The following is a 22947-nucleotide window of genomic DNA, read 5'->3' as shown; positions in this document are numbered from 1 at the left end:
CTGACTCGTACGGCTCGGGCAACAAGAGCTCGTCGTACGGCCAGGACTCGACGTCTGACTCGTACGGCTCGGGCAACAAGAGCTCGTCGTACGGCTCGGGCAACAAGAGCTCGTCGTACGGCCAGGACAGCGACTCGAACACGTTCCAGGGCAAGTCGGGCGGCGACAGCTACGGCGGCAACTCGTCGGGCGGCCGTGACGACAACTTCGGCAGCAGCGGCCGCGACGACAACGACTCGTCGTCGTACGGCAACAAGCAGAGCGGCGGCGACTCGTACGGCTCGAGTGGCCGTGACAACGACTCGTCGTCGTACGGCAACAAGCAGAGCGGCGGCGACTCGTACGGCTCGAGTGGCCGCGACAACGACTCGTCGTCGTACGGCAACAAGCAGAGCGGCGGCGACTCGTACGGCTCGTCGAACCAGAGCAGCGGACGTGACAACGACTCGTCGAGCTACGGCGTGAGTGTGATGCTGCGTGTGCTGCCTGCATCCTTGCTCACATGTGGCGCGCGCAGAACCAGAGCGGTGGTGGCTCGTACGGCTCCAGCGGACGCCAGCAGGGAGGCAACGAGTACGGATCGAGCGGCAACACCGACGTGAGTCGAGCGTATGGTGCATCGTCTCTCTGCTGCTTGCTCACACCCGCCTCAGTCTTACGGCTCGAACAACCAGTCCAGCGATGACTACTAGGCGCCTCGCTGTCGAGGCGGACAAGATTCTCGATATGACCAGACCGCGCATCCCCTATGACCTGAATGTGACAATTTGACGCTACTCGCCGATGCGCGTGATGCTCGCTCTCCGGCCCGCTGCCGCCTGCTCTGCGCCCTCCTTCCGAGCCACGTCGTGCAGCACGGACGTAGCTGTCCCATCATCATGCCCTGCATCCGAGCCGCGCTCGCTCTCGGCGTCGTGCTCGTCGGCAGGCTGCATGCCTGTCTGCAGCTCCAGCAGGCCTTGCGGTACGATTGATGAGACGACGGACCCGAGCTGAGAGAGAGCGTCAAGGTGGAGGCCATGCTGAGCACGTCGAGAGGAGCCCTCACATATGCTGCTCGGTTCATCCACGCCGGCAGCTGCGCGCCGACGAGGCGGCTGACGAGCTGCGCAGAGAAGTGGTTGCAATTGTGCGCGAGGAGGTCGTAGCTCAGGCCATGCCACGCCTCGTCGCCCTTCATCTGGCGAGCGCAGGAGCGTGAACACTGCGCTCCCTCGAGCACACGCCGGCGCACTAGACAGCTGCTCACCTCGAGGATGGTGCGCATCGCAAAGGCCACCGCCTTGGCTCGCCGTCCCGTCTGCCGTGGTGCTCGCGACGACGAGCTCTCACCCACTGACGCCTCGAGGAACGCTGCTCGGCCCGTCTGCGGCGCGGCCCAGCGGCCGGTGGATCCCTCTGCCTCGCCCGTGGCCGGCGGCTCGGCCGCGTAGCCCAGGAACCAGGAGCCGACGTAGCGGGCGTCGGGCAGCGGACTGGGGCCTGGCGGCGGCACGCTGCGCGGCCCGAGGCGCGAGAGACCGTCGGCTGGGCGCCCCTGCGGCAGGTCGCGCGGCAGGGCAAAGATGCCCGTCGTGCCGCTGTGCCGACGATGAGCGAGCTGCCTGAGATAGCATGGCACTGCCGGTGCTGCCCGCCCACTCACGGCACGTCATGCCCGCCAAAGGCCCACTCGGTTGCCGTGTCGGGCAGCCAGACGTTGGTGTGCAGCACGCCGACGCCGGCGGCCCACGCCAGCGCCTCCCAGCGCGACGGCGGCAGCAGGCTCCACACGGTGACGAAGCACGGCGTGCCGTGTGCCGAGGCGTCTGCGAACTGCGGCGGGCTGCTGCGTGACGCCGCAGCCGGCAGCGGCGCGGCAGACGCCGCCATGGAAGCGAGGCGCACGATGAGGAGGCGAGAGAGAGAGGGAGCGAGGAGTGTGGAGGCGCATGGCAAAGAAGGACCGGCGCGCAGCGGGCCTCGTGCGTGATGCGCGTCGAGGCGCGGAGGACGCCGACGACGCACCGACGCGACAGCGACGCCGTCCGCCACGTGGGTCGGCGTCTCGCTGCCAGGACGCCGCGGCCGCCGATGCTGCAGCCGGCTGTGGCGGCAGCTGAGTCGCACGGTGAGCGCCATTGGATCGGCTGCTGGCTGCTCGATTCGATTCAAGACAGGTTCGGTGCAGAGTTGGCCCAGCGGGAGGCGCGTGGATAGACCCGCTGCGAGCGCGCGAGGCGCCTGCGACGGGGCGCGGCGCTCGGCACAACCGCGCAGGGGTGCGCCGCCGCTGCAGCTGTCATCCGTCGGAAGGGCGGAGTCGGAGACGCCCGCGAGGGTGCGCCAGCTCCAGCCACGCTAATCGAGCAAAGCTGGGGCCCGTCAAGCGGCGGCACAAGCCGCAGGAGGCGGGACGAGGTGCAGCCGGGAACGGTACAGCCGGCCGGCGTGCGTCGCATGTGATGGCGGGCATGCGTGCCTCGTCGGAATGCAATGGTGCTCCGCCAGGGTGCAGTCAGCGCCACAGCCGAGCAGGCCCCTCGAGCGCGCCACCGTCCTCCGAACAGCTGCCGTATGTACCCCCACGGAGCGTCCCCTTGCTGCCTCGCAGGGCGGTACTTGTCATGCGGCACGCACCCGAGGACACTGCCGCTTTCCGAACGGCCTCTCCTGCGCGTGGGACGTGCCAAAGCCCGGAGGCCCCGACCGTGCAGCGGTGCGTCCACCACATGGGCCTGCTTGATGCTGCCGTCTGCGGCGGCTGGCGAGAGCGCGCTCCGTGCGCAGCGCACAGCTGAAAGCTCGCAGCGCAGAAGGGTCTGGCGCAGGCGGCAGCACCATGATCCGTAACACGCTTGTCCCTGGGGCCAGCCCGCAGAGGTGGACCCCGTCCAAGAGGCCGGCGCGGTGCAGAGACGCACCCCTGGCGGGCACGCGCTTCCGTCGGGATGGGCGCTCGCAGCGTGGGTTCGGCGCGGACGGCGAGCAGGGCGCGCTAGGCGCGGGCATCGTGCCGGGCGCATGAATGCCCACGCTCGACGACGGCCGAGGGCAAAGATGGGCGCTCAACGGCTCTCATCGCACAAGGGCCCGTGTGGTGCCTGGCGCCGTGCCCGAGCGGCCTGCGATGGCGGCACAGCTTGCTGCTTCCGCCGTCGTTCCGCAGCAGCATGCGTCGCTTGTGCATGCGGCATCGGCAGCGGCTGCGGTTGCGGCCCGGAGCGGTGGGGCCGGCTGCTCTGCTCGCCGCGGCTACTTTGCGCGGTGTCTGCTCGTCGTTCTCCGCATGCCTTTGCGCGGTGTCTGCTCGTCATTCTCCGCAGCGCGCTGAGGCAGCTGCCGCTGTGGTGCGCTGGCGCTTGATGCTGAACCCCTGCGGGTGCAACTCTGTCGCCCGATGCAGCCTGCCGTCCTGCTGCCGCGAAGGCCCGTCGGAGCCGTCGGCAGGGCGGGCGAGCGCAGGTGATGGGCCGCACCCAGCGCACTCGCCGGCCGCCGCCGTCGCGAGCCATCGTCTCCCTCTCACGTTCCGTTTGGCCAGATCAGATCCCGCGGTCTTGAGTTCCTTGTCGGAATGCATGCATGCCGGACCTGCGCTGCATGCGATGGCTGCACCGCTCTGCTCCACCCCGCCCGTGCCGCTGCAGTGAGGCGCGCCATGCCTGCGCACCACAGCACAGCAGCACGCCACGCCGCGCCACGCCGCCACGAGGCAGACGGCTTGTCGTCCGTCGAGTTCCGCAAAGCCGCAGCGGTGCGCCCGACGACGCATGAGGGGATGAGATGCGGGAGGCACGCCGCCTCATGACCCGCGGCACGGCGTGTCATTACGCTGCGCTTGCTAGCTCGCCCTGCGCCTGCCGGCGGGTGCAGAAGGGACGAGAATAGGCGCATCGGCTCCGCGCCGCCGCCGCTGCACCAGCAACACGCATGAGGGCGAGGCCCTCTTGGCTCGCGCTAGGGCGGAGTATGGGCAGCGCATCGGGAGTGGTGCGCTTGCGCGGCGCAGTCTGTGCTCTGCCGCTCTCGCTCAGGTGCAGGCCGCGGCTGCGACGCGTGCATGTCGCCAGCAATTCCGCGCTCGTCCGCCCGCGCGCTCGCTCGCTGGCACGCTGCATCGCAAATTCAGAACATCTCGGATGGTGGTGCAGCCAGCGGGCTGGAGGCGAATCGTCCAGGCGACCCCGCGCAGCACCGCTCGTGGCGCGGCCCCTCGCGAGTCCGTGACGCGGCCCGGAAGAACGGCACGCGGAGGGTGCGCGGTCGTGAGGGCGGCGCTGCCGGGGTGTTTGCGACTCGCCGCTTCCACGCATCGCTGCCTGTCTCCGGCGGGCGCCGAGGAGCGGCCGGCAAGGAGGCAGGATGGAGCGCAGACGGGTCGCCGGCGCTGCGGGCTCTTCGGATCGCATCGCTGCGGCAGCGCCCAGAGGCAGAGAGCATCGAGCGCGCTGGTGCTGCTCGAGCGTCTGCGTTGCCGTGTCACGCGCGGCGCGCGCGGTGCCCGATCTGCCGCCGCGACGACGTGCGCTAAGCGTTGGCGCCGCACAGCCAGCCAGCACAGCACTCTGCTGCCTTGACGCTTCTTCAGCGCCGCTCCGCGCGGGCCAAGTCGCAACTTCCGCCTCCTCCTGGGTTCAGCCGAAGCGAGGTGCTGTACCCGACTTGCAGCGCTGGAGCTGCGCTGCGCATGCACGCTGCTGCAGGTCGATCAAATCGCAGCGGCACGGGCGGCGGGCCCGCGTCCGCGCACGCGTCGCAGCGCTGCGGTGCGTGGCTAAGTCCGGCACCGGCTCGCGCGCTCCGCTCCGCCCGTGTGCGCCACACGCCCCGGGTGCAACGCATGCCGCACCGCACCGCAGCGCCAGCGTGCCCTCCTTTTCCGTAGCAAAGCGCAGGGCACCGCCGCCGCGCGGCTCCTGTCTCGTCTCGGCGTCTGCGCAGCGAGTGGGGTCGCACCGCGGTGCACGTCGTCACGCAGCAGCAGCAGCCGAACACGTCGCCGGAGCCTTGGCTGGCTGCTGCCGGATGTCCCATCTTCCGCGTCCGACGCTCCTCGCGTCAGCACCCAGCAGCAGCGAAGCACGCTCGCTCGCGCTTCTCCGCGGCTGTGCTGCGGCCCCGACATCTGCTGCAGGTGCCGCCGCTTGCTTGCCGTGGCAACGAGGTGATTCACCAGCACCTGCGCTGCTGCAGCTGCCTGCACCTCTGCCACCCCCCGCTGCTGCCGCTGCTGAGCTTATCCGGGCGGCCGTACAGGCGGCCAGATCTGCCGTGACGTGCGCTGGGCTGCGCTCTGTTGCGCGCCCGGCCCTGCTGCGGCTCGTCTTGCTGCGTCCTGCTCGCGGTGCCGAGCCGCTGCCTCCTTCTTGCCGCTCTCCCTCCTGCCTCTGACTGCACTGCCCGCCTGCCGCCCGTACCTTGCTCTCGCGCCGCCCTGTCTCCGTCGTGGAAGCCGCCGTCGTGCTGCACGCCGCCTCGGGCCCTTTTGCCTCTTCCTCCCGCTCGCGTAAGCGTACAAGTGGGCAACGTCGCGCCGACAACATCAAAAGGCATCCCCCGTGCCAAGCCTTCACCCGTCGCCGAGACGGGCCTCCTTCTGCATCTGTACCTCTCGCTCCGCCTGCCGCCCTCGCTTTCTCGGGTCAGCCGACGCCCACGCTCCGCCGCCTGCTAGCCCGTGTTTCGCTCTGCCTCTCGCTCTCTCCCCGTGCACACTCCCTCGTGTGCCCGATTCTTCGCTGTCACCTGCTGTACCTTGCGTCGTGCCTCTCGGGCCTGGGCTCTCGTCACGCTACTCCTGCTGCTCTGCGCTCCTTCACCTTGCTGTCCACGGGCCCCGCACCGCTCCGCCCTTGCTCGACAACACCTCCGGCCTGATCTGCGCGCATCTCGCTCCTCGGCCTGCGACTGCCACCGCTCTCTCCACGACGTCCACACCCTCGAGCTGCTGACACCATCGCATGACCTCAATCCGAGTCGTCATCTTCGTCAGCCGCCAACAACGCTGGCTTCGGCCAGCCTCGAGTGGCTCTCAGCCATCCTCTCAAAAAGCTCCTGCCCGCGCCGTCTCTTCGCTCGAGCCTCGCCGCGTGCTCCTCTCGAGCTTACTCTCTCCCTCGCAACATGGCGGAGCACTCTCGGTGGTATGAACGCGATGCCAGCGACGACGCTGCCACGCATCGCGGTGCTGGCAGTGTCCGTCGCCCGGACGGCTACGCACCTAAGCGCCACACACCTCGAGAGTACTTCGACGACCGCGACTCTCGCTACCCATCACCGCCTTCGTCGCCCTCCTCATCGTCGAGAGGCGGTGCCATGTCGCTCTCCAGCATGATGGACTCCGAGCCTCCGGCTCGCCGTGCGCCTGCCATGCCGTCCGGCCGCGTCGTCGCTCGCGACGAGCCGGCTCCTGCGTACGGGCCGTCATCGAGCAGCCGTCCTGGCGGCATGCCGCGCCACGCACAGTCACGGTCGCGCTCGCCGGACCTTGCGCCTACCAGAGAGGCCTCTCGGCCAGCTCCGGCTCCGGCTCCAGCGCCCGTGCGCTTCCCCATGAAGAGTGCGCCGCCTGCGCAGGTCAAGCGCGCGCTCTCCTCGAAGACGTCGCTCGTCAACCCGCTGCTGTCGCCTCCGGCAGGCGTCGTGCCCAGCTCGCGCTCCAGCTGGTTCACGTGCCCAAGCATCCGGCACAACCTGCGCGAGCACGGCGGCGCCGACGCCCGGCGCGAGCCACGCCTCTGCCTCGTCGTCGTGCAGCAGCCGACGGACGCGCTCGGCGTCGGCGACGGGCCTGCCGTGTTCAAGCAGGCACGCAATGTGCCGCTCGACCCGCCGCCGATCTGCCAGCTCGTCATGGAGCACCCCGACGACTGCTCGTACCTGCAGCTGCCCGAGGTCAGCCTGCGTGCACATCTCGTCGAGGCAGATGCACCGTGCACGCCAGTGGAGCCGCGCATCAACAACGAGGCGCCGCTCATCAATGGCATCCACGAGAGCGCCTTTGTTGCGCCCGTCACCACGACGGCTGTGCAGAGTCTCTTCATCTTCACTGAGATCGGCGTGCGCTGCGCCGGCAAGTACCGGCTGCGCTTCGACCTCGTCGACCGTGTCGGCCTGAGCTTCAAGCGTCTAGCCTCTGTCTACACCGACGTCTTTCAGGTGCACGGCGATCGGCGAGACTTTCCCGGCCTGCAGCGCTCGACGGACCTGATGCGTGCCGTCGCGCGTCGTGGCCTCAAGGTCCGGATCATCGACGCACAGCCTTCGTGAGTCTTGCGGGCCCGCCTTGTTGGCCTGCGCTGATCCAGTTTCTTTCTTTCTTTCAGCAAAGGCGCGAAGCGTCGCAGGATGGATGCCCCTCAAGAGATGGCCAGGGTCGTCGAGGACCGCACCATCGACGAGCGCAGCGCCGGGACCCAAGCATATTCGTATGCGTCGCGCGGCCAGCCTCATCCGCCGCCACTGCCGCCGCTCTGGCGCACCTCGGAGCCGTACATGCCGCCGCCTCCGCACACGAGCTCGTCGTGGCGCTCGATGCAAGCAACGGATGCTCGCACGCAGCAACCCGGAAGCAGCCTGCGCGACGCGCCGGAGGCCGTGATGAGTCCTCACGCCGGCAGCACATGGTCCGGCCCGTCCTACGCGCCCTCGACGTTCATGTCGTCTGAGCACTCGGCGCGGAGCTCGTCGAGTGCCTCAAGCATGAGCCCCCAAGAGCCGCCGTACCGCTCGCTCTACTCGTCAGTCGCACACATGTCGCCGCCGCGCCGCGAGGCCTTGCCTTACAATGCGCCTCGTCCGCCGTCCAGCAGCAGCCGAGGCAGCGTCCGCGGCGCCGAGGACAGCGACCTGCAGGCGCCGCCGCCCGGCTCCATCTTTGCCCACTCGTCGCGGCCGATCCGACCAATATACCCCTCGCACGCCTTGCCTGCACCGAGGTAAGTGTCTGCATCCGCGCCACGCCCCTCGACCCAGCCCTCGTGCAAAGTCCGGGCCTGACGCCCTCTCAGCGCACCCCTCAGTCCCGAGTTCTCACGCTTCACCACCGCCGCTGCAGACGAGGCCCCGCGCCACTTGCCAGTCCTGAGCTCCCTTCGCGACGATACGATCGCCTCGAGTGAGGAGCATCGCGGCCCGCAGCGCCTGCCGGCGCCAGGGCACACCCGTCCATCATACCACCTCAGCGACCGTCCGTCCTTTCTCTCGCGGCCCTTCCGCCCCTCCCACATCCTCTAGCCTGAGGTTTCTCTCTCTCCAGGGGCCCCTCATCAGCTAGACGTGTAACCGCCGCATATCCTCATCATCGTCTCGCGCCTCACACATGTACTTCTATTAGCATGGGTAACATTCACTTGTCATGTGCGCAGCGAGAAAGGGCCAGCAGCGAAGCGTCTACTTGAACACGATGACGTTGCGGAAGCGCGGCTTGCCGCCCATGACGTCGTCGTAGGCCTCCTGCGCCTTGTCGAGCGGGTACTCCTGTAGGCGACGTGGTCAGTCGCCTGGCACACAGCATGAGACGCAGCAGCACGCACCGTGACCATGCTCTTCACGCCGTGCTGCACCGAGAAGCGGATGCTCGCCTCGTTCTCGGCCGCGTAGCCGCACGTCATGCCGCGCACGCCGCCGATGGAGCTGATCAGGTCCATCGGGTTCACCTCGATCGGCTTGCCGTCCGTGGGCACGCCGACGACGACGACCATGCCGCGCCGGCCGAGCAGCGGCACAAGCGACGAGATGGCCTCGGCCGACGGTGCCGTGGCGATGGCAGCGGCGGCGCCGCCAAGCTTCTCCTTGATCTCCTTTTTGAGCTGAGAGGAGCGATGGGTCAGCGTGGCGTCGACGAGGCAGCTTCCGGCACACTCACGTCGTCCTTGGCGCTGAAGTACACGTGCGCGCCGAGCTTCTTGGCCAGCTCCTCCTTGTCCGGCGAGCCCGACACGGCGACGACGTAGAAGCCGAGCTTGCGCGCGTACTGGATGGCGAGGTGGCCGAGGCCTCCGAGGCCCGACACGATGACGACGTCGCCGCCCTTGGCGCCCGAGCACTGCAGCGCCTCCCAGACGGTGTTGCCGGCGCCTGTAGGGTGGAGTCAGCGGAGAGCATGGCAGGCACCATGCGCCAGACGTACACAGCAGCGGCGCCATCTCGGCGTGGCTCATGCCGGCATCCTCGGGCAGGCGCACGAGGGCCGACTGGTCGGCGACGACGAACTCGGCGTGGCCGCCGTTCTGCGTGATGCCGGTGACGCGGCCGCCGGCGCAGGCGGTGAAGTCGCCCTTGCGGCAGTTGGCGCAGGTGCCGCAGTAGCCGCCGTTCCAGCCGAGGCCGACGAGCGTGTTCTCGGCCCACTCCTTGGCCACGCCCGCGCCGGCGGCGACAATGTGGCCGACGACCTCGTGGCCGGGGACGATCTTGCCCTCGGCGCCCGGGCCCATGATGCCGGCGGCGGCAAAGTGGTCCGAGTAGCAGACGCCGCTGGCGGAGACCTTGATGAGCACCTCGGAGACGCCGGGCGTGGGCGTGTCGACGGTGTTGACCTGCAGCTTGTCCTTGCCGACGACCTGGGCGGCGCGGTGCTGCTTCGGGACGGCCATGGTAGCTAGTGTGAGGGTGTGTGTGTGGTGGTGGGGTGAGAGAGGCACGGGTGTGTTGGTGGAAGGGTGCGTTCGCCGTCGTGCGGCAGCGGCCTGTCTTATACCTCCACCCGCACCTGCCTCTCTGCGTTCTTCCCGCAGGCGAGGCAAACGAAAGCAAGACGCCGCGGGTCGAGTGCACTTCACGGCCGCATCCGCATCATCAAGCCGCACGCTCCTTCTGCGGCAGGGTGCGGCGGCGCGTGCGCATCATGGCCGATGTCGTGTGCCGCGATCTTAGCCGAGCCGGCGGCAGCACGGCAGTCACGCTGAGCGTCTGATGGCCGAGTCTGAGCCGAGTGGAGCGTCAGCGGACGCAGCCACAGCGGCGGAGTCCGCTGCCTCGCTGCAACAGCGCGCAGGAGCCGCGGCGCAGCCATGAGCCATGTGGAGGTGCGCCTCGCGCCGAGTCGCACGCGTCCAGCAGACTGCAGCACAGGCGGCTCGGCCTTCGTCCGGCCCTGCTCCGTCGAACAGGAACGTGCCTGAGGCCGCGCTGGTGGACACGCAACAGAGCAGCTGGCAGAGTGTCTCGTCTCAGTCGTCAATGCAACGTCGTAAAGTGGGTATAGCGTACAGATGCTGCGGCGTCGCGCGGAAAGGGATGCTGGGCGTGGAGTCGTGGCTAGCTGCCGTTGAGCACGGCGTGTGCCATCGGCGTGGGCGTCGTGGCCGCCAACGTCGCAGCCGCAGAGGCGTGCGCCGAGCTGCCGTGGCGCGGCGGGGCGAGCCAGCCCTCGGCCTCGATGAGGTCGAACACCTTGCCGACCTTGTTGACGTCCATCTTGAAGAGCGTGCGGCTCTCGCGGCGCGAGAGGCGCCCGCGCCGCACGTACTCGGCAATGATCTCCTTCTTCATCACGAGATACGCCGACGGCAGGATGCGCTGCGTCGAGCACAGCGACGCCTCGCTCGCGGTAAGCAGGTGCAGCGACGGGTGCTCGGAGAGGTCGAGCGGTTTTGCTGAGACGGGGGGTCAGCAGATGGTCTGCAGAGAACAGGCATCCTCTCGCTCGGCATGGCGACTCACGTGGCTTGCGCGGGACCTTGGCCTCGGCCGCCGCCTTGGACGTCGGCGTCGCAGTAGCCTCGTCGAGTGCGACCGAGCTGGCTGCGCGTGCACGAGCGAGAGCCGCCGCAGTCGCCGCCGTGGTGTCCGCTCGGCCACGCGGCGTGCCCGCTGCTCCGCTGGCCGGAAAGGCAGCCAGGCCGCCCTCTGCAATCTGCGCAGCGCGCTTGGCGCGCTCGGCCGTCTCGGCGTCGAAGCGTGCGGCATCGGCAAACGTCGTGATGCCGGCGGCGCGATAGCGCTGCAGCTGCGTGACGGCGCGCCGCAGTGCCTCCTCGTGGCAGAGGCCGTTGAGGAACATCTCAAAGTCGAGCGCCGTCTGCATCTGCGCAAAGTGCCGCACGCGCGAGAGCAGCTCACGCTCTTCCTTGGCGCGCTTGCGCTCGGCCGTCTGGTTCTATGAGGAGAGTAGCGGCGTCAGCCGATGGCCTGCCACACTTGTGAGGAGGCCACTCACCCTCTTGTAGTCGATCAAGTTGCGCTCGAAGATGAACTCCTTGCGCCGCGCTCGCCGGTCGAGGCGCTCGTTGTACATTTGCAGCACCGTGAGCTTGAGGTCGAGATCCGCCTCATCCTCGTCCCAGTCTGCCGCGCGGTCGGCGCCGCTTGCGTCGCCCTCAGCCGGAGCAGCAGCACTACCGGAGCCCGCTGCATCTGCCGAGGCGGCCTCTGCGCCCGGCGCCGGCGTGCCGGTCTGGTCCTGGGTCTGCGACTGCGACTGCTTGTCGGTCGCAGCGGACGTGCCGGCGATGGCCGAGGCGGGCGCCGGTGTGCCTGCGGCGCTCTCCGCGTCGTCGTGGCCGTCGGCCATGCTGACGTCGGCGTCCTCGTCGGCGTCCGGATCTGGCTCCTCCGGCTCCGGCTCATCCTCATCATGGTCCTTCTCCTCGTCATCGTCCTTCTCCTTGGCGCCGTCCTCGCCGTCCTCATCATCCTCGTCGCCCTGCTTGCCGTCCTTCTTCAGGCCCTTGCTGCTCTGCTCGCGCTTCGAGGCCATCGCGCCGCCGCCCATGCGCGCTGAGCTGGGGCCGTCTCGCCGCCGGCCAGCCGTGGCAGTCGTGCCGAGCGCCTCGAGCTCGCCGGGCAGGTCGCCGCCGAACTTGTACACCTTGCCAAACTCCATGTCCTTGGTCAGGTTCTCGGCCTCCTGCTCGTACTCCGTCTCGAACTCGAGACGGCCGGGCATGAAGCCGGCCAGCTCGGAGTGCGACGTCGGTGCGGACACGAGCGGCTTCGGCGGCGGTGGAGGCTTGCCGCCGGACTGCGAGCTGGACGCGAGGTTCTGCATGCGCTGGAGACGGGCAGACGGTCAGCACAACACGTGCTGGCGCAGATCGGCTGCTGCTCACCTGCGATTGCCGCAGCCCCTCTATTCGCCGCCGCTTGCGCGTCTGGAACTCATCGGCCTCCATGCCTGCATCGAAAGCCATGTTCGGCCCGACAACTGGCGGGCGCACGCGCGAGCCCGTGCCTGCAGCGCGCTGCTCTTCGGCGCGAATCGCCGCCTCAGCCCGCGCGTCGCCCACCTCTGTGCCATCGCGGCCCTCGATGTACACGTCGAGATAGTGGCGCTCCACCTCCTCCTTGGTGCGGTTGCCGATGTGGTCGGCAATGTCGGCCCAGTTGCCCAGGCCGTAGATCTGCGCACCATCGATGAGCAGCAGCTCCTCGTCGGCGCCCCAGTCGGCCGTGAAGATGGGGTAGGCGTGTTGCTCCTGCAGACGGGGGTCAGCTCAGGGCCTACGGCGCGGCCAGCCTGGACCAGCCTACGTGCTTCGCCCAGACAGTATCGCCTGAGCCAGCCTACTCTGCACCGTGGTCTGTCCTGCACGCCCTGCCGCTGCTCGCACTCACCACCACACGGTAGTCGTGCCACGGCCGGTGCGGGCCTTTTGTGCGTGCGCCCTCGCAGAAGCAGCTGCCGCAGAGGTCAAAGTCCTCGCACTCGGCGCAGCGCACGCGCACGGTGAGCGTGATGTCTGCGCCGCACGCATCGCAGTGGTAGCGCACGCCCGGCTCTGCCGCTGCGGAGAGGGAGTCAGACACAGCGGGTGCTCCGAGGGCGACGGCATGCACGCACCCGTCGGCCCGGCGGGCGCCGCGGCGGGCTTGTTCTTGCGGTGCGAGACCGTCATGGCCGCGCGCGCAACGACGGAACGGGCAGAGCGCGCACTGCGACGGGCGGTACGAGAGCGGACCCGAGAGGAGGCGCGGCTGGGGCAGGTCAGGGGGCTCGGGAAGGGGTCCGGGACGCGGCGGAGCAGGCGGGACGCCGTCAGTGCGCGATCTACGCCCCGCGTCACGTGCCTCCACCGTGGGGCGCGGCAACGTGGGAGCAGCGCCCGGCGTGGGCTGTGCTGGCGCAGCGCTGGCTGCGTCACCCCACCGCCCCGCCCCGCCGCGGCTTCGCTGCTCTCCACACTCGCCGCCTCGCACCTGTGCCAGCCATGCTCACCGCGCCGCAGAAGGCGCAGATCAAGAGCGCCCTGCCCTCGTCGGCATACAAGATCCTCGCCGCCACGCCCGCGCGCGTCTACGCCTCGACGGGCGACGAGTGGCGCTGGATCGGCATCGAGGGCGCCCTCGTGCTGGCACAGAAGAAGGGCCGCGGGCCGGGCTTCGAGATCGTCGACCTCAAGGTGCGTATGCTGTAGCGAGAGACGGGTTGATCGTGATGGATCAATTGCTGCTGCCTGTCGGCGGCGGGCCTGCATGATCGGCCTGGCTCAGCGAGAACATGCCTCGCGTGCCGCATCCGCGATGCTCTGGCAGGCGTGCTAGGGGTCTGAGCCAGCGGTGTGCAGCCCGCTCACCTCAGGTCGTGTCGCGGCGCCATTCTCTTGCTGTTCTGTCGCTGATCCGTCTCGCTCTCGCAGGGCACACGTGGCGTGCTCTGGTCGCATGAGATCTACGAGCCGTTCGCGTACCACCAGGACCGCGCGTTCTTCCACACCTTCCAGGGCGATGTGAGTCAGGCGGCACCACATGCAGCGCTGCCTTACTGACGCACACGCAGGACTGCCTCATCGGCTTCAATTTTGCCGACGAGAGCGAGGCGGGCGAGATGCACAAGAAGGTGATGGGCCGCGCCAAGTATGGTGAGTGTCGCAGCGGGAGTACGCATGCCTGGCTCGGGCTCACCCCTGCCGTAGCGAAAGCGAGCAAGAGCTCGTCGACGAAGAAGAAGGCCAAGGCGAGCGGCAGCGGCGGCAGCGTCAAGGTGACCAAGTCGATGATCTCCGCGCCGTCCAACTTCACCCACGTCGCGCACATGGGCTACACGGCCGAGAGCGGCTTCAGCTCGACGAACGTGGACCCGTCGTGGGCGTCGCTGCTGGACAAGCTGGGCGCCATGGGCGTGTCGCGCGCCGACATCGAGAAGAACGAGGGCTTCATTAAGGACTTTGTCGGGCGCCGCGGTGGCCCGCCGGCGCAGCAAAAGGCCAAGAAGGTGCCGCCGCCAGCGCCGACACGCGGGCCCAACACGGGCGCTCGCAAGCAACCGCCGCCGCCGCCCGCTCCTCGTGGCGCTCGCGTGCCGCCGCCGAGCATGCCGGCCGCTGCGCCGCCTGCCGCCGCAGGTGCTCCTCCTCCGCCTCCGCCGCCTCCGCCGCCAGCACGAGGAGGCGGCTCTGCTGCTGCACCACCGCCGCCGCCGCCACCGCCTCCGCCCGCTCGAGGCGGCGGCGGCGCAGCAGCACCTCCTCCGCCACCGCCTCCTCCGCCAGGGCGCCCGCCCGCTGCAGGTGGAGCGCCGCCGCCGCCTCCACCACCACCTCCGCCCGCCGGTGGTGCGCCGGTTGCGCCGCCAGCACCGCCGCAACCTGGCCGCGCCAATCTGCTGGCGTCGATCCAGGGCCAGTCGGTGACTAAGCTGCGCCGCACCGAGGGCGTTCCGCCGCCGGCCGCTCTTGCTGCGGCCGGCACGGCGACGATGGGCGTCGGTGCTGCTGCGGGTGTGGGTGCCGCTGCAGCATCCGGAGGTGGAGAGGAGGAGAGCAACGGCGCAGGCGGCGGCGACCTGGCGAGCGCTCTGGCGGCGGCTCTCAGTGCGCGCAAGGACAACATGGGCGACAGCGACGACGAGGAGAGCGACGACGACTGGTGATGCGTCTCAGCCTTCCGTCCTCTGTACTTACCATGCAGCCGCCTGTCACCTCTGCTCTTTACCCGTTCGCGAATCATGCATGTCGCTTGCACGCCAGTGTCTGGCACGCCAATGCAGAAGTCACGCATCAGAGCTTCACGGCATTAGACTCGAATGTGGAGCAGCAGTCGAGAGCAAGAGGGGTCGAGAGCGACGTGGTGAGAGCGAAAGTGTGACGAGACAGGCGAGAGCGATTGGTGTGGAAATCATGCTTGTGCGCGACGAGCGAGCGAAGCTGCAGCAGATGCGCCATCACATGAACATGTCGTCGTAGCCGTTCTGCGCAGGGAGCGCGTGATTAGCCGCAGCGCACACAGGCCTGCTCAGGGTCAACTCACGTTGCCACGCGGCGGTCTGACGTCGTCCCAGTCCGGATCACCGCCGGGCCCGCCACGCGGACGCGGGCCACGTCCATTGGAGGGCCCTCCCGCTCCTGGCGCTCCGAAGCCGCCCAGTCCGCCAGGTCCCACCGGATCGAAGCGCGCGCCCGGCGGCACAGGCCCGCCGTACGGGTTGAAGCCGTCGCCGCCGCCGGGATGCTGCGGCCCGAAGCGCTCACGCCACATTGGGTGGTTCGGCCCGACGATCATGCCGCCCCCGTCGTCGCCGCCGAGCGGCGGTAGGCCGCCCGTGCCGCCGGGAAAGAGCGGCGGCGGCCCGAAGCCGCGGTCGCGCTCGCCGACGGCAAAGGGACTGCCGCGCGGCGGCAGCGGGCCCAGCGGACCGCCCGTGGCGCCGGGCAGGTACGGGTCGTTGGACGGTGCACGCGGCTGCACGGGTGCCGGCTGCGAGGATGAAGAAGGCGCGGAGGAAGAGGCCGGCGTGGCGAGCTCCTCGTAGCCCACCTTGTGCAGGCCGGGCACGAGGCGCTGGACGATGTGCAGCTGCAGCTCGCGCGTGAGGTCCTGCACGCGCGACGACGAGACAAAGCCGTGCACCAGCGGCTCCTGCTGTGCGGCGTCGGCGCGCGGGTAGGGCCAGAAGGCCTGCGACGTGTAGCGCGCCACGTCGAGCTCGACGTGTGCGCTGGCCGACTGGCCCTCGAGCGCCGAGGCGACGATGCTGAGGCGCGGCCCGACGACGACGGCGCGCAGCACGAAGCGCAGTGCCGAGGCCGGGTGCGCGTAGCTCAGCGCATAGCTGCCGTCGTGCGCATTCCACGCGTCAGGCAGCACGTTGGAGGTGGGCGGCGGCGAGGCGGGCGACGCGAGGCCCAGCAGGCGGAAGTCGAGGCGCGAGAGGAGCGTGTGGAGGAGTGCGACGAGGCCGTCGTGCGCGTTGGCGAGTGCCGGTGCGGTGCTGTCGTCTGCGCGCGCAGGCAGCAGCGTGGGCAGCACGCTGAGCAGTGCCGAGGGGTCGAGCAGGGTGGAGTCGGGCATGGTGATGGTGGTGGGAGATGAAGCGGCGGAGCGAGACGCGCGCGGCGCGTGCCATGACGAGGTGCCGCTGCTGCGCGTGGCCCGTGCGTCCCCGCGCGTCAGCTGCGCCCCGATCCCGATTGCCGAGGCGCCTCGCCCTCGCATCCGCCCGCTGCTGTGCTGTGCTCCTTCTCCACGCACCACACCCACCATGTCCGCCGCAGCACCCACCGACGACGCACCCTCGGTGCTCACGCACCGCTTCGCCCGCTTCAACCCCTTCCGCGGCAGCGAGGACGAGGGCGGCGACGAGCAGGGCCAGGCCGCCGACCCCGAGCACATCGCCGGCGGCGGCCACGTCTTTGCCGGCCGCGGCGACGAGCAGGCGCGCCGGCAGCTGCGTGTCAGCCATGCGCTGCGCGCCATGCTGGCGCAGCAGGGCGAGATCCGCGAGAGCGACGTCGGCGGCGGCGACGACGAGACGCTGGTGAGTGTGCCTGGCGGTGGAGTGCGGTCGCATGCACTGCTGCGTGGTGCTCGGCGCCGAGAGCATCGTAGCCGGCGGCACTGTCACATGCCGCTACGCTCATGTGCGGCTCGGCTCATCCCATCTACTACCAGCACTCGTCTGCGCTTCAGGACATCCTCGCACGCCCGCAGGTCGCGCACCCCGAGTACGTGACGGACCGGTCACACCCGCTCTCCGAGTACTTCATCTCGTCGTGTGCGTCGCATCCGCCCTCTAGCGCTCCGCAGCGGCTGATGCTCTGTCTCCAGCGCACAACACATACCTCGTCGCTCACCAGCTGTATGGCAAGAGCTCGTCGGACGCATACAAGGCACACCTGAGCGCCGGCGCCCGCTGCGTCGAGATCGACGCCTGGCCCTCGGACAACCCGATGGAGCCCAAGGTCACGCACGGCATGACGCTCACCGATGTGCGTGCTTGCGCACTTCTGCAGCATGTATCACGCTGACTCTCGCGCAGCACATTCCCTTCCGCGAGGTCTGCCGCAGCATCTCGCAGCAGATGGACAAGGAGATCCACGAGGCCAAGGAGCACGGCCTGGCACCGCCTGCTCGTGAGTCACGGTCTTGCCTCAGCCCCCACACTCTGCTCACTCCTCGGTCTTCAGCCATCTTCATCTCGCTTGAGAACCACGCGCCGGCTGACGGCCAGCTGCGTCTGGCGGCCATCATGCGCGAGGAGCTGGGCGACAAGCTGGTGACTGAAGCCGTGCACGGCGGCAGCGAGGCCACGCTGGAGGAGCTGGGCGGCCGCATTCTCGTCATGGTCGAGTACTACGGCGACTCGAGCGCATCGGGCGCCGCCGCTGCTGCGGGCGTCTCGCGCAAGGACAACGACTCGTCGGACAGCTCCGACGACGAAGAGGCGCGCGCGCACCGCGAGCGCAAGAACAAGGCCAAGACGAACAAGATTGTGCCAGAGCTGGCGGCGCTGGGCGTCTATGCGCAGAGCACCAAGCCGAGCAGCGACGCGTGGGCCAAGGAGGAGGTGCTTCCGCCGGGCTATATGCCGCAGAACGCCCTCGTCAACGTCGAGGAACGCGCCGTGCTGAAGCTGCTCAAGGAGGGCGCCGGTGCCGGCCTGGCGCGCCACAATGGCACGGCCCTCGTGCGCATCTACCCCAAGGGCTTCCGCATCTCGAGCTCCAACCTCAACCCCGTGCCGTTCTGGGCGTGTGGCTCGCAGGTGTGCGCGCTCAACATGCAGGTCTTTGACAAGGCCGCCGGTCTCAACGAGGCCATGTTCGCGGCCACGCCCGGCTGGGTGCTCAAGCCGCCGCACCTGCGCCGCAACCCTACGCCGGCGCCGCAGGGCAAGGTCAAGCTGCTCGTCGAGATCGCTGGCTGCACGGATCTGCCCGTGCCGGATGGCCGGGAGAAGGATATCAAGGTAGGACAAGTGTGTCTCCCTCGGCGCACCCTCTGCTGACGCTTCGTGCAGCCGTACGTCACCTGCAGCCTGTATCACCCTGCCATCGACGGCAACGAGAAGCGCAAGACGAGCCACTACCGGCCGCACCACCACAAGAGCTTCTTTGGCAAGGAACAGCCGCCGGCCACGTCGCCCGTGTGGGAGCCGGCCGAGCGTCTCGAGTGGACGTATGACGCGCGGGACGGCGACTTTGCGTTCCTGCGGCTGCTCATCAAGAGCGACGACGCGTTTGCCAAGAACCCGGCGTTCTTGACGACGAGCGTGCGCCTCGTCAGCGTGCCGAACGGTGCGTGGGATGCGCGAGGGGCGACGCCAGGAGCTGACCGACTTCCCACGCGCTTGAAGGCCAGTGGATCTTCTTCAGGTCAGGCTTGGCGTGGTGGTGTCTGACTGACCTAGCTGACCGTGCTCCCTCAGGCTGCTCAACCTCAAGGGCGGCGTCACGCCCGCCACGCTTCTCGCGCGATTCACGCTCTCGCCGGCCTGAGCGCTCTCCTCGTCACCTCTTCTGCGTTCTGGCCCCGTGCAAGTTGCTGTTCTGCGACTCGGCTTTCCGTTGCGCTGTTTGCTATTCTCCGACAACGCCTGCGCGGCGCTCGGCTTTTGACATTCAAAGTCATGCACCCGAGCCTCGCTCGACGCTGTGTCCCCGCGCTCGGGCGCCCTCGTGATGGCGCAAGGGGTCTCGGCTGCGCCACTCGGCGATGGCAGCTCGCCCGTGAGCGCAAGGTGCAGCGTATCAGATGCGCCGGCATCGGGTGGACAGGAAGCCTCGGGCCCGGCTCTCGGCGGAGCGGCGCCTGCTGCAGCCCAACGCCGGGCCCTGTCATGCCAGCAGTGGAAGGCCGGGCGATAAGCACGTGGAGACGGCCGGGCGGGTGTGCCTGCAGGAGCACCAGGTGCGTATGGACAGCGCTGCAGTATCCCCACAGCCGTAAGACGGCATTCCCCGCAGCGAGAAGATCGCATCCAGAGCTCTGCTTCAAACAGACACTGCGGGAGAGTGCTGCTGTGCCCCCGAAGAGGCAGGGGCGACCAGGTGACAGCTGTCTGCAGGCAGACGAAGGGCGCAGGTTCGCGTCCAAGGGCCCTCCGCCTCATCACGTGTGCGCTCCCATGCGCACACATGCTTGCAGCATTGGCCAGGCTGCCACACAGCATGCTCCTCCCACCTCTTCGCCATCTCGCGATGCTGGACTTGCGAGGCCCCAAAGATGGATCTCGCCCTCGGAGACGACCGTGAGAGCAAGCAGCGAGCCTCCGAGCTGCGCCCGAGCCTCCTCGCTCCACCTCGAATGCCGCGGCCAGCCAAAGGCGACATCGCCGGCCGAAGCGCACCCTGAATGCGCTGCGTTGCGGATCTGAAGCTGGCGCCTTGCATGCCTGTGCGCTGCATGCTGCTGCTGGCGCTGCGGCAGGAGGTGCTGTGCCTGCGCGCTGGCGCTGTGCCTGCGCTGCTGCGGCACGCGTGCGATAGCGGCGCGCTGATAGCAGCGTGGCGCGCAGGCGCGGGAGCAGTCAGGCGCGCGTGGTTCGGCCGCGCGTCGTCCTATCTGCCAGCTGCTCTTTCATCCGCCGTGCGCCGTGCGCTCGATAACATCGCTTCTTCCCGCACCGGCACAGCGCCCCTCTTCGCCGGGCAGCAGCAAATTCGCTGTGGAGAGAGACATGCGCACAGTGCCTGCCAAGAAGCCACTTGCAAGCGAGCGATCGCGGGGCAGCGCGCCAGTGCGGGAGAAGGGGGCATGCCATGACGGCTCCGAGGGTCTTGGCCGTCTTGCGCAGGCCTTCGGGCGGCAGATCTGCGCTACGAGCGGTCCTCCGAAGGCAGCTCAGGCGTACAGAGATGGCTGAGAAGAGGCTCGGCCAGTGAGAGACGCCACAGTGAGGCGACCTCGGGAGCGACACGCGGCGAGCGAGAGCGTGCCAGGGAGTGGACCGCCACCTGAGCCGTCGGCTGCTGCACCATCGGCTGCAGCGAGATGTAGCAGCTGCAGCTCGCTGCTGTCGGCTTTTCCCGTCCCGGAGGGGGCCGTGCCAGGGGAGCGCTCACACCCGCCTCGGCCCTCGCAACTCCGCCAATAGCCTGCCCGACGCCTCGCATTGCACAGATAGCAGCGAGACGCCGCCGCCGTCCCTGCCGCCGCGGCCCGCACCTGGAAGAACGCAAGGCAGGTGCGATCGGCCCAGCGATATCAGCGTGACACCCTTCGCCGGCGGCAGGGTACATAAGAAGAAGCGCACGCCTGGTCAGGACGCCCACCCCACCACACCACCATCCCACCCACCCGCACTGCACCATGGGCCGCTTCTGTCTTCGTTCGCCGCAGCTCAACCCGCTCTCGGGCAAGGCGCAGCAGCTGCCGATCATCAATCCCTTCGACCGCCACGGCCGCGTCTTCTTTGCGTCGTGGATGAGCTTCATGATCTCCTTCTTCGCGTGGTACGCGTTCCCGCCGCTGCTCGCGCGCACGATCCGCGCCGATCTGCGCCTCACGCCCGAGCAGGTGCTCAACAGCAACATCGTCGCTCTCATCGCCGGCTTCCTGATGCGCGTCGGCGTCGGCCCGCTGTGCGACCAGTTCGGCCCGCGCCGTGTCATGACGGGCATTCTCGTCTGCGCCGCCATTCCCTGTGGCATGGCTGGCCTGATCCGCAACGTCGCCGGCCTGTACGCCATCCGCTTCTTCGTCGGCCTCGCCGGCGCCACGTTCGTGCCTGCCATGGCCTGGTGCTCGAGCTGGTACGACCGCAACGCCGTCGGCACGGCCAACGGCTTCGCCGCCGGCTGGGGCAACGCCGGTGCCGGTGTCACGTACTTCGTCATGCCGGCCGCCTTCGACTCGCTCGTCACCAACATGGACCTCACGCCGCACGTCGCCTGGCGCGTCGCCTTCATCGTGCCGACGATCATGCTGCTGTCCGCCGCGGCCTTTGCCTTCTTCCTCTGCGAGGACCTGCCGACGGGCAAGTGGAGCGAGCGCCACCTCATCGCCGGCGCCATTGTCGATGAGCCGGCCGCCGCGCCCGTCGCTAGCTCTTCGGACTCGGGCTCCGACATCGAGGTCAAGACGGGTGCCTCGACGCCCACGCCGCCGGCGGCCAACCCGGACAAGACGTCGGAGAAGGGCCGCGCCGCCGCCATGGCCGCCGCTCAGGGCCAGACCATCTCGACGGAGGCCTACGAGGCCGGCATCGCCCCGACGCGCATGGAGGTCGTGCAGAAGCCGACGCTGCGCGGCACGCTGCCGCTGCTGCTCGCTCCGCAGACCGTCATGCTCGCGCTGCCGTACGCGTGCTCCTTCGGCGGCGAGCTTGCCGTCAACTCGATTCTCTCGTCGTGGTACCTCAAGCACTTTGCCCACCTCGGCTGGACGCAGACGCACGCCGGCCGCGTCGCCGCCATCTTCGGCCTGCTCAACGTCGTCACGCGCCCCGCCGGCGGCTTCCTCGCCGACTGGATCTACGGCAAGATGCCGGCCGGCCGTGGTCTCTTTGCCAAGAAGACGTGGTGTGAGTCAGCGTCAAGCGTCTAGCTGCGGTGGTCGACATCCGCTGACCCCATCTACTCCAGACATGTTCCTCATCTTCATGCAGGGCATCTTCCTCCTCGCCATCGGCTTTGCCGGGCCGAGCCTCGGCCCCGTCGGCCTCGTCGGCCTCGTGTGCGCCATGGCCGTCTTCATGGACGCCGCCAACGGCGCCGCCTACTCGCTGCTGCCGCACGTGCGCCCCGAGATCAACGGCATCCTCTCCGGCTTCGTCGGCGGCAGCGGCAACCTAGGAGGTATCTTCTGGAGCGTCGGCTACCGCTTCACCAACTACGCCCAGGGCACGTGGATCATCGGCGTCGGCTCGATTGCGGTGGCCGTCATCTGCATGACGATCCCGCCGATCTCGCGCTCGCAGCGCCTCGCCGGCGGCTACATGTCGACCTGAGCGTCTGTTCCGCTGGATGACGCCTGTGTACGCTTTGATTCCCCTCTTGTCATCATGTCACGCAATTCACGATTATAGATGTTGACGAGGGCGGTGAAGATGAGGCGATGAGAGGGGGAGATGAGCCTGGGTGCTGCGGCGGCGCCGGCCGGCGCTGTGGTCAGATCGACGAGGCGCGTCCGGCGCGCCGGCGCTGAGTTCGCCGTGCCGCAGCACTCGGCGCAAAGAGAGCGTGCTCCGCCAACGCGGGGCGCCGCACCGAGAGGCCGAGCGAGACACGCCCGGTGCTCCTGCTCGGCGCAGTAAGAGTGGCCGTGACTCCGGCCAGCTTGGAATGCCGGCTGCGCCCGTCATCGCGACGGCTGGTAACCGCCTGTCATCCTGCGCGCCGGCGCCACGGCCCGATGTGATGGGCGATGTCCCTCATCGACGTCGTGTGGGCGTTGCCATGCATGCTCTGCCATCTTGCCGCAGCGCCCCGCCGCTCCGAAGCGTCGGCTGCCGGCGGCGGCGCAGGCTTGAGCGCTAGGAGAGCGGCCGTGCCTCATCTTGCGCTTCCACGATGACGAGGCCACTCTGCGGCTGCGGCAGGCGGCTATTGCGGGCGCTGCGGCGTGCCTGCCTCTGCCGCAGCCGCCTGCCGCCGCCGCCGCAGCCGCCGGCGGGGCGTGCGCTATTCACAGCCGTTGGCGCCCGTTGCGCTGCATCTGCGAGATGCGATGAGCAACGCAGCCGCCGCCCGCCGACGCCTTCGTCGCTGCCGCTGCCGGACGATCCGAGCGCTCCGAAGCACCCCACGAGGCTTGCGCCAAGGAGGGCAGCACACAGACAGCGAGGCGCCGTCGCCGAAGAGGGCA

General features: G+C 69.0%; 11 protein-coding genes across 11 annotated transcripts in view; 5 read left to right on the top strand and 6 right to left on the bottom strand.

Annotated features, from left to right (window-relative positions):
- Positions 1-632, bottom strand: part of FA09DRAFT_252531 (hypothetical protein) — a 923-nt gene extending 291 nt beyond the window's left edge. The window contains exons 1-2 of the mRNA XM_025739708.1: positions 414-632; positions 96-280 (exon numbers count right to left, since the gene is read on the bottom strand). Of these exons, the coding sequence (XP_025599092.1) occupies positions 96-280; positions 414-492 (264 nt within the window). The 5' untranslated portion in view covers positions 493-632. The remainder of the gene's footprint in view (positions 1-95; positions 281-413) is intronic.
- An 871-nt stretch (positions 633-1503) lies between these two features.
- Positions 1504-2131, bottom strand: FA09DRAFT_329308 (hypothetical protein). Its single transcript, XM_025742125.1, has one exon. It carries the CDS (start codon positions 2119-2121, stop codon positions 1642-1644), a length of 480 nt encoding a protein of 159 aa, XP_025599091.1. The 5' UTR covers positions 2122-2131; the 3' UTR covers positions 1504-1641.
- Positions 2132-2598: 467 nt separating this feature from the next.
- On the bottom strand, positions 2599-2863 carry FA09DRAFT_329306 (hypothetical protein). Its single transcript, XM_025742124.1, has one exon. It carries the CDS (start codon positions 2821-2823, stop codon positions 2605-2607), a length of 219 nt encoding a protein of 72 aa, XP_025599090.1. The 5' UTR covers positions 2824-2863; the 3' UTR covers positions 2599-2604.
- Positions 2864-2966: 103 nt separating this feature from the next.
- Positions 2967-3765, top strand: FA09DRAFT_252479 (hypothetical protein). Its single transcript, XM_025739706.1, has one exon. It carries the CDS (start codon positions 3153-3155, stop codon positions 3630-3632), a length of 480 nt encoding a protein of 159 aa, XP_025599089.1. The 5' UTR covers positions 2967-3152; the 3' UTR covers positions 3633-3765.
- A 1112-nt stretch (positions 3766-4877) lies between these two features.
- FA09DRAFT_251957 (hypothetical protein) lies at positions 4878-5815 on the bottom strand. The gene has a single exon (XM_025739705.1). It carries the CDS (start codon positions 5523-5525, stop codon positions 4953-4955), a length of 573 nt encoding a protein of 190 aa, XP_025599088.1. The 5' UTR covers positions 5526-5815; the 3' UTR covers positions 4878-4952.
- Positions 5816-6105: 290 nt separating this feature from the next.
- On the top strand, positions 6106-7923 carry FA09DRAFT_338097 (hypothetical protein; the record flags this gene model as incomplete). Its single annotated transcript, XM_025744061.1, has 2 exons — positions 6106-7247; positions 7308-7923. 2 exons carry the CDS (start codon positions 6106-6108, stop codon positions 7921-7923), a joined length of 1758 nt encoding a protein of 585 aa, XP_025599087.1.
- Positions 7924-8340: 417 nt separating this feature from the next.
- FA09DRAFT_307089 (ADH-HT oxidoreductase-like protein) lies at positions 8341-9915 on the bottom strand. The gene is made up of 4 exons (XM_025740549.1): positions 9113-9915; positions 8849-9060; positions 8517-8792; positions 8341-8460 (listed from the first exon to the last, which is right to left on the bottom strand). The coding sequence occupies exons 1-4, from the start codon at positions 9576-9578 to the stop codon at positions 8374-8376; spliced, it is 1041 nt and encodes a 346-aa protein (XP_025599086.1). The 5' UTR covers positions 9579-9915; the 3' UTR covers positions 8341-8373.
- A 226-nt stretch (positions 9916-10141) lies between these two features.
- Positions 10142-12922, bottom strand: FA09DRAFT_317579 (hypothetical protein). The gene is made up of 6 exons (XM_025740882.1): positions 12767-12922; positions 12541-12710; positions 12036-12401; positions 11144-11977; positions 10648-11083; positions 10142-10580 (listed from the first exon to the last, which is right to left on the bottom strand). Exons 1-6 carry the CDS (start codon positions 12819-12821, stop codon positions 10243-10245), a joined length of 2199 nt encoding a protein of 732 aa, XP_025599085.1. The 5' UTR covers positions 12822-12922; the 3' UTR covers positions 10142-10242.
- A 211-nt stretch (positions 12923-13133) lies between these two features.
- On the top strand, positions 13134-15033 carry FA09DRAFT_359968 (hypothetical protein; the record flags this gene model as incomplete). Its single annotated transcript, XM_025745181.1, has 4 exons — positions 13134-13325; positions 13563-13652; positions 13703-13784; positions 13839-15033. The coding sequence occupies 4 exons, from the start codon at positions 13134-13136 to the stop codon at positions 14792-14794; spliced, it is 1320 nt and encodes a 439-aa protein (XP_025599084.1). The 3' UTR covers positions 14795-15033.
- Positions 15034-16394: 1361 nt separating this feature from the next.
- FA09DRAFT_329300 (PLC-like phosphodiesterase) lies at positions 16395-18838 on the top strand. Its single transcript, XM_025742123.1, has 8 exons — positions 16395-16678; positions 16813-16915; positions 16969-17129; positions 17180-17273; positions 17328-18109; positions 18161-18437; positions 18497-18515; positions 18569-18838. Exons 1-8 carry the CDS (start codon positions 16403-16405, stop codon positions 18636-18638), a joined length of 1782 nt encoding a protein of 593 aa, XP_025599083.1. The 5' UTR covers positions 16395-16402; the 3' UTR covers positions 18639-18838.
- A 1161-nt stretch (positions 18839-19999) lies between these two features.
- FA09DRAFT_251802 (nitrate transporter) lies at positions 20000-22126 on the top strand. The gene is made up of 2 exons (XM_025739704.1): positions 20000-21664; positions 21726-22126. The coding sequence occupies exons 1-2, from the start codon at positions 20452-20454 to the stop codon at positions 22088-22090; spliced, it is 1578 nt and encodes a 525-aa protein (XP_025599082.1). The 5' UTR covers positions 20000-20451; the 3' UTR covers positions 22091-22126.
- Positions 22127-22947: the final 821 nt, after the last annotated feature.

This window comes from Tilletiopsis washingtonensis (assembly GCF_003144115.1).
Source record: "Tilletiopsis washingtonensis strain MCA 4186 unplaced genomic scaffold FA09scaffold_8, whole genome shotgun sequence".
Lineage (NCBI taxonomy): Eukaryota > Fungi > Basidiomycota > Exobasidiomycetes > Entylomatales > Tilletiopsis > Tilletiopsis washingtonensis.
The sequence above is the reverse complement of the archived record's forward strand: the minus strand, read 5'-3'. Positions and strand labels throughout refer to the sequence as shown.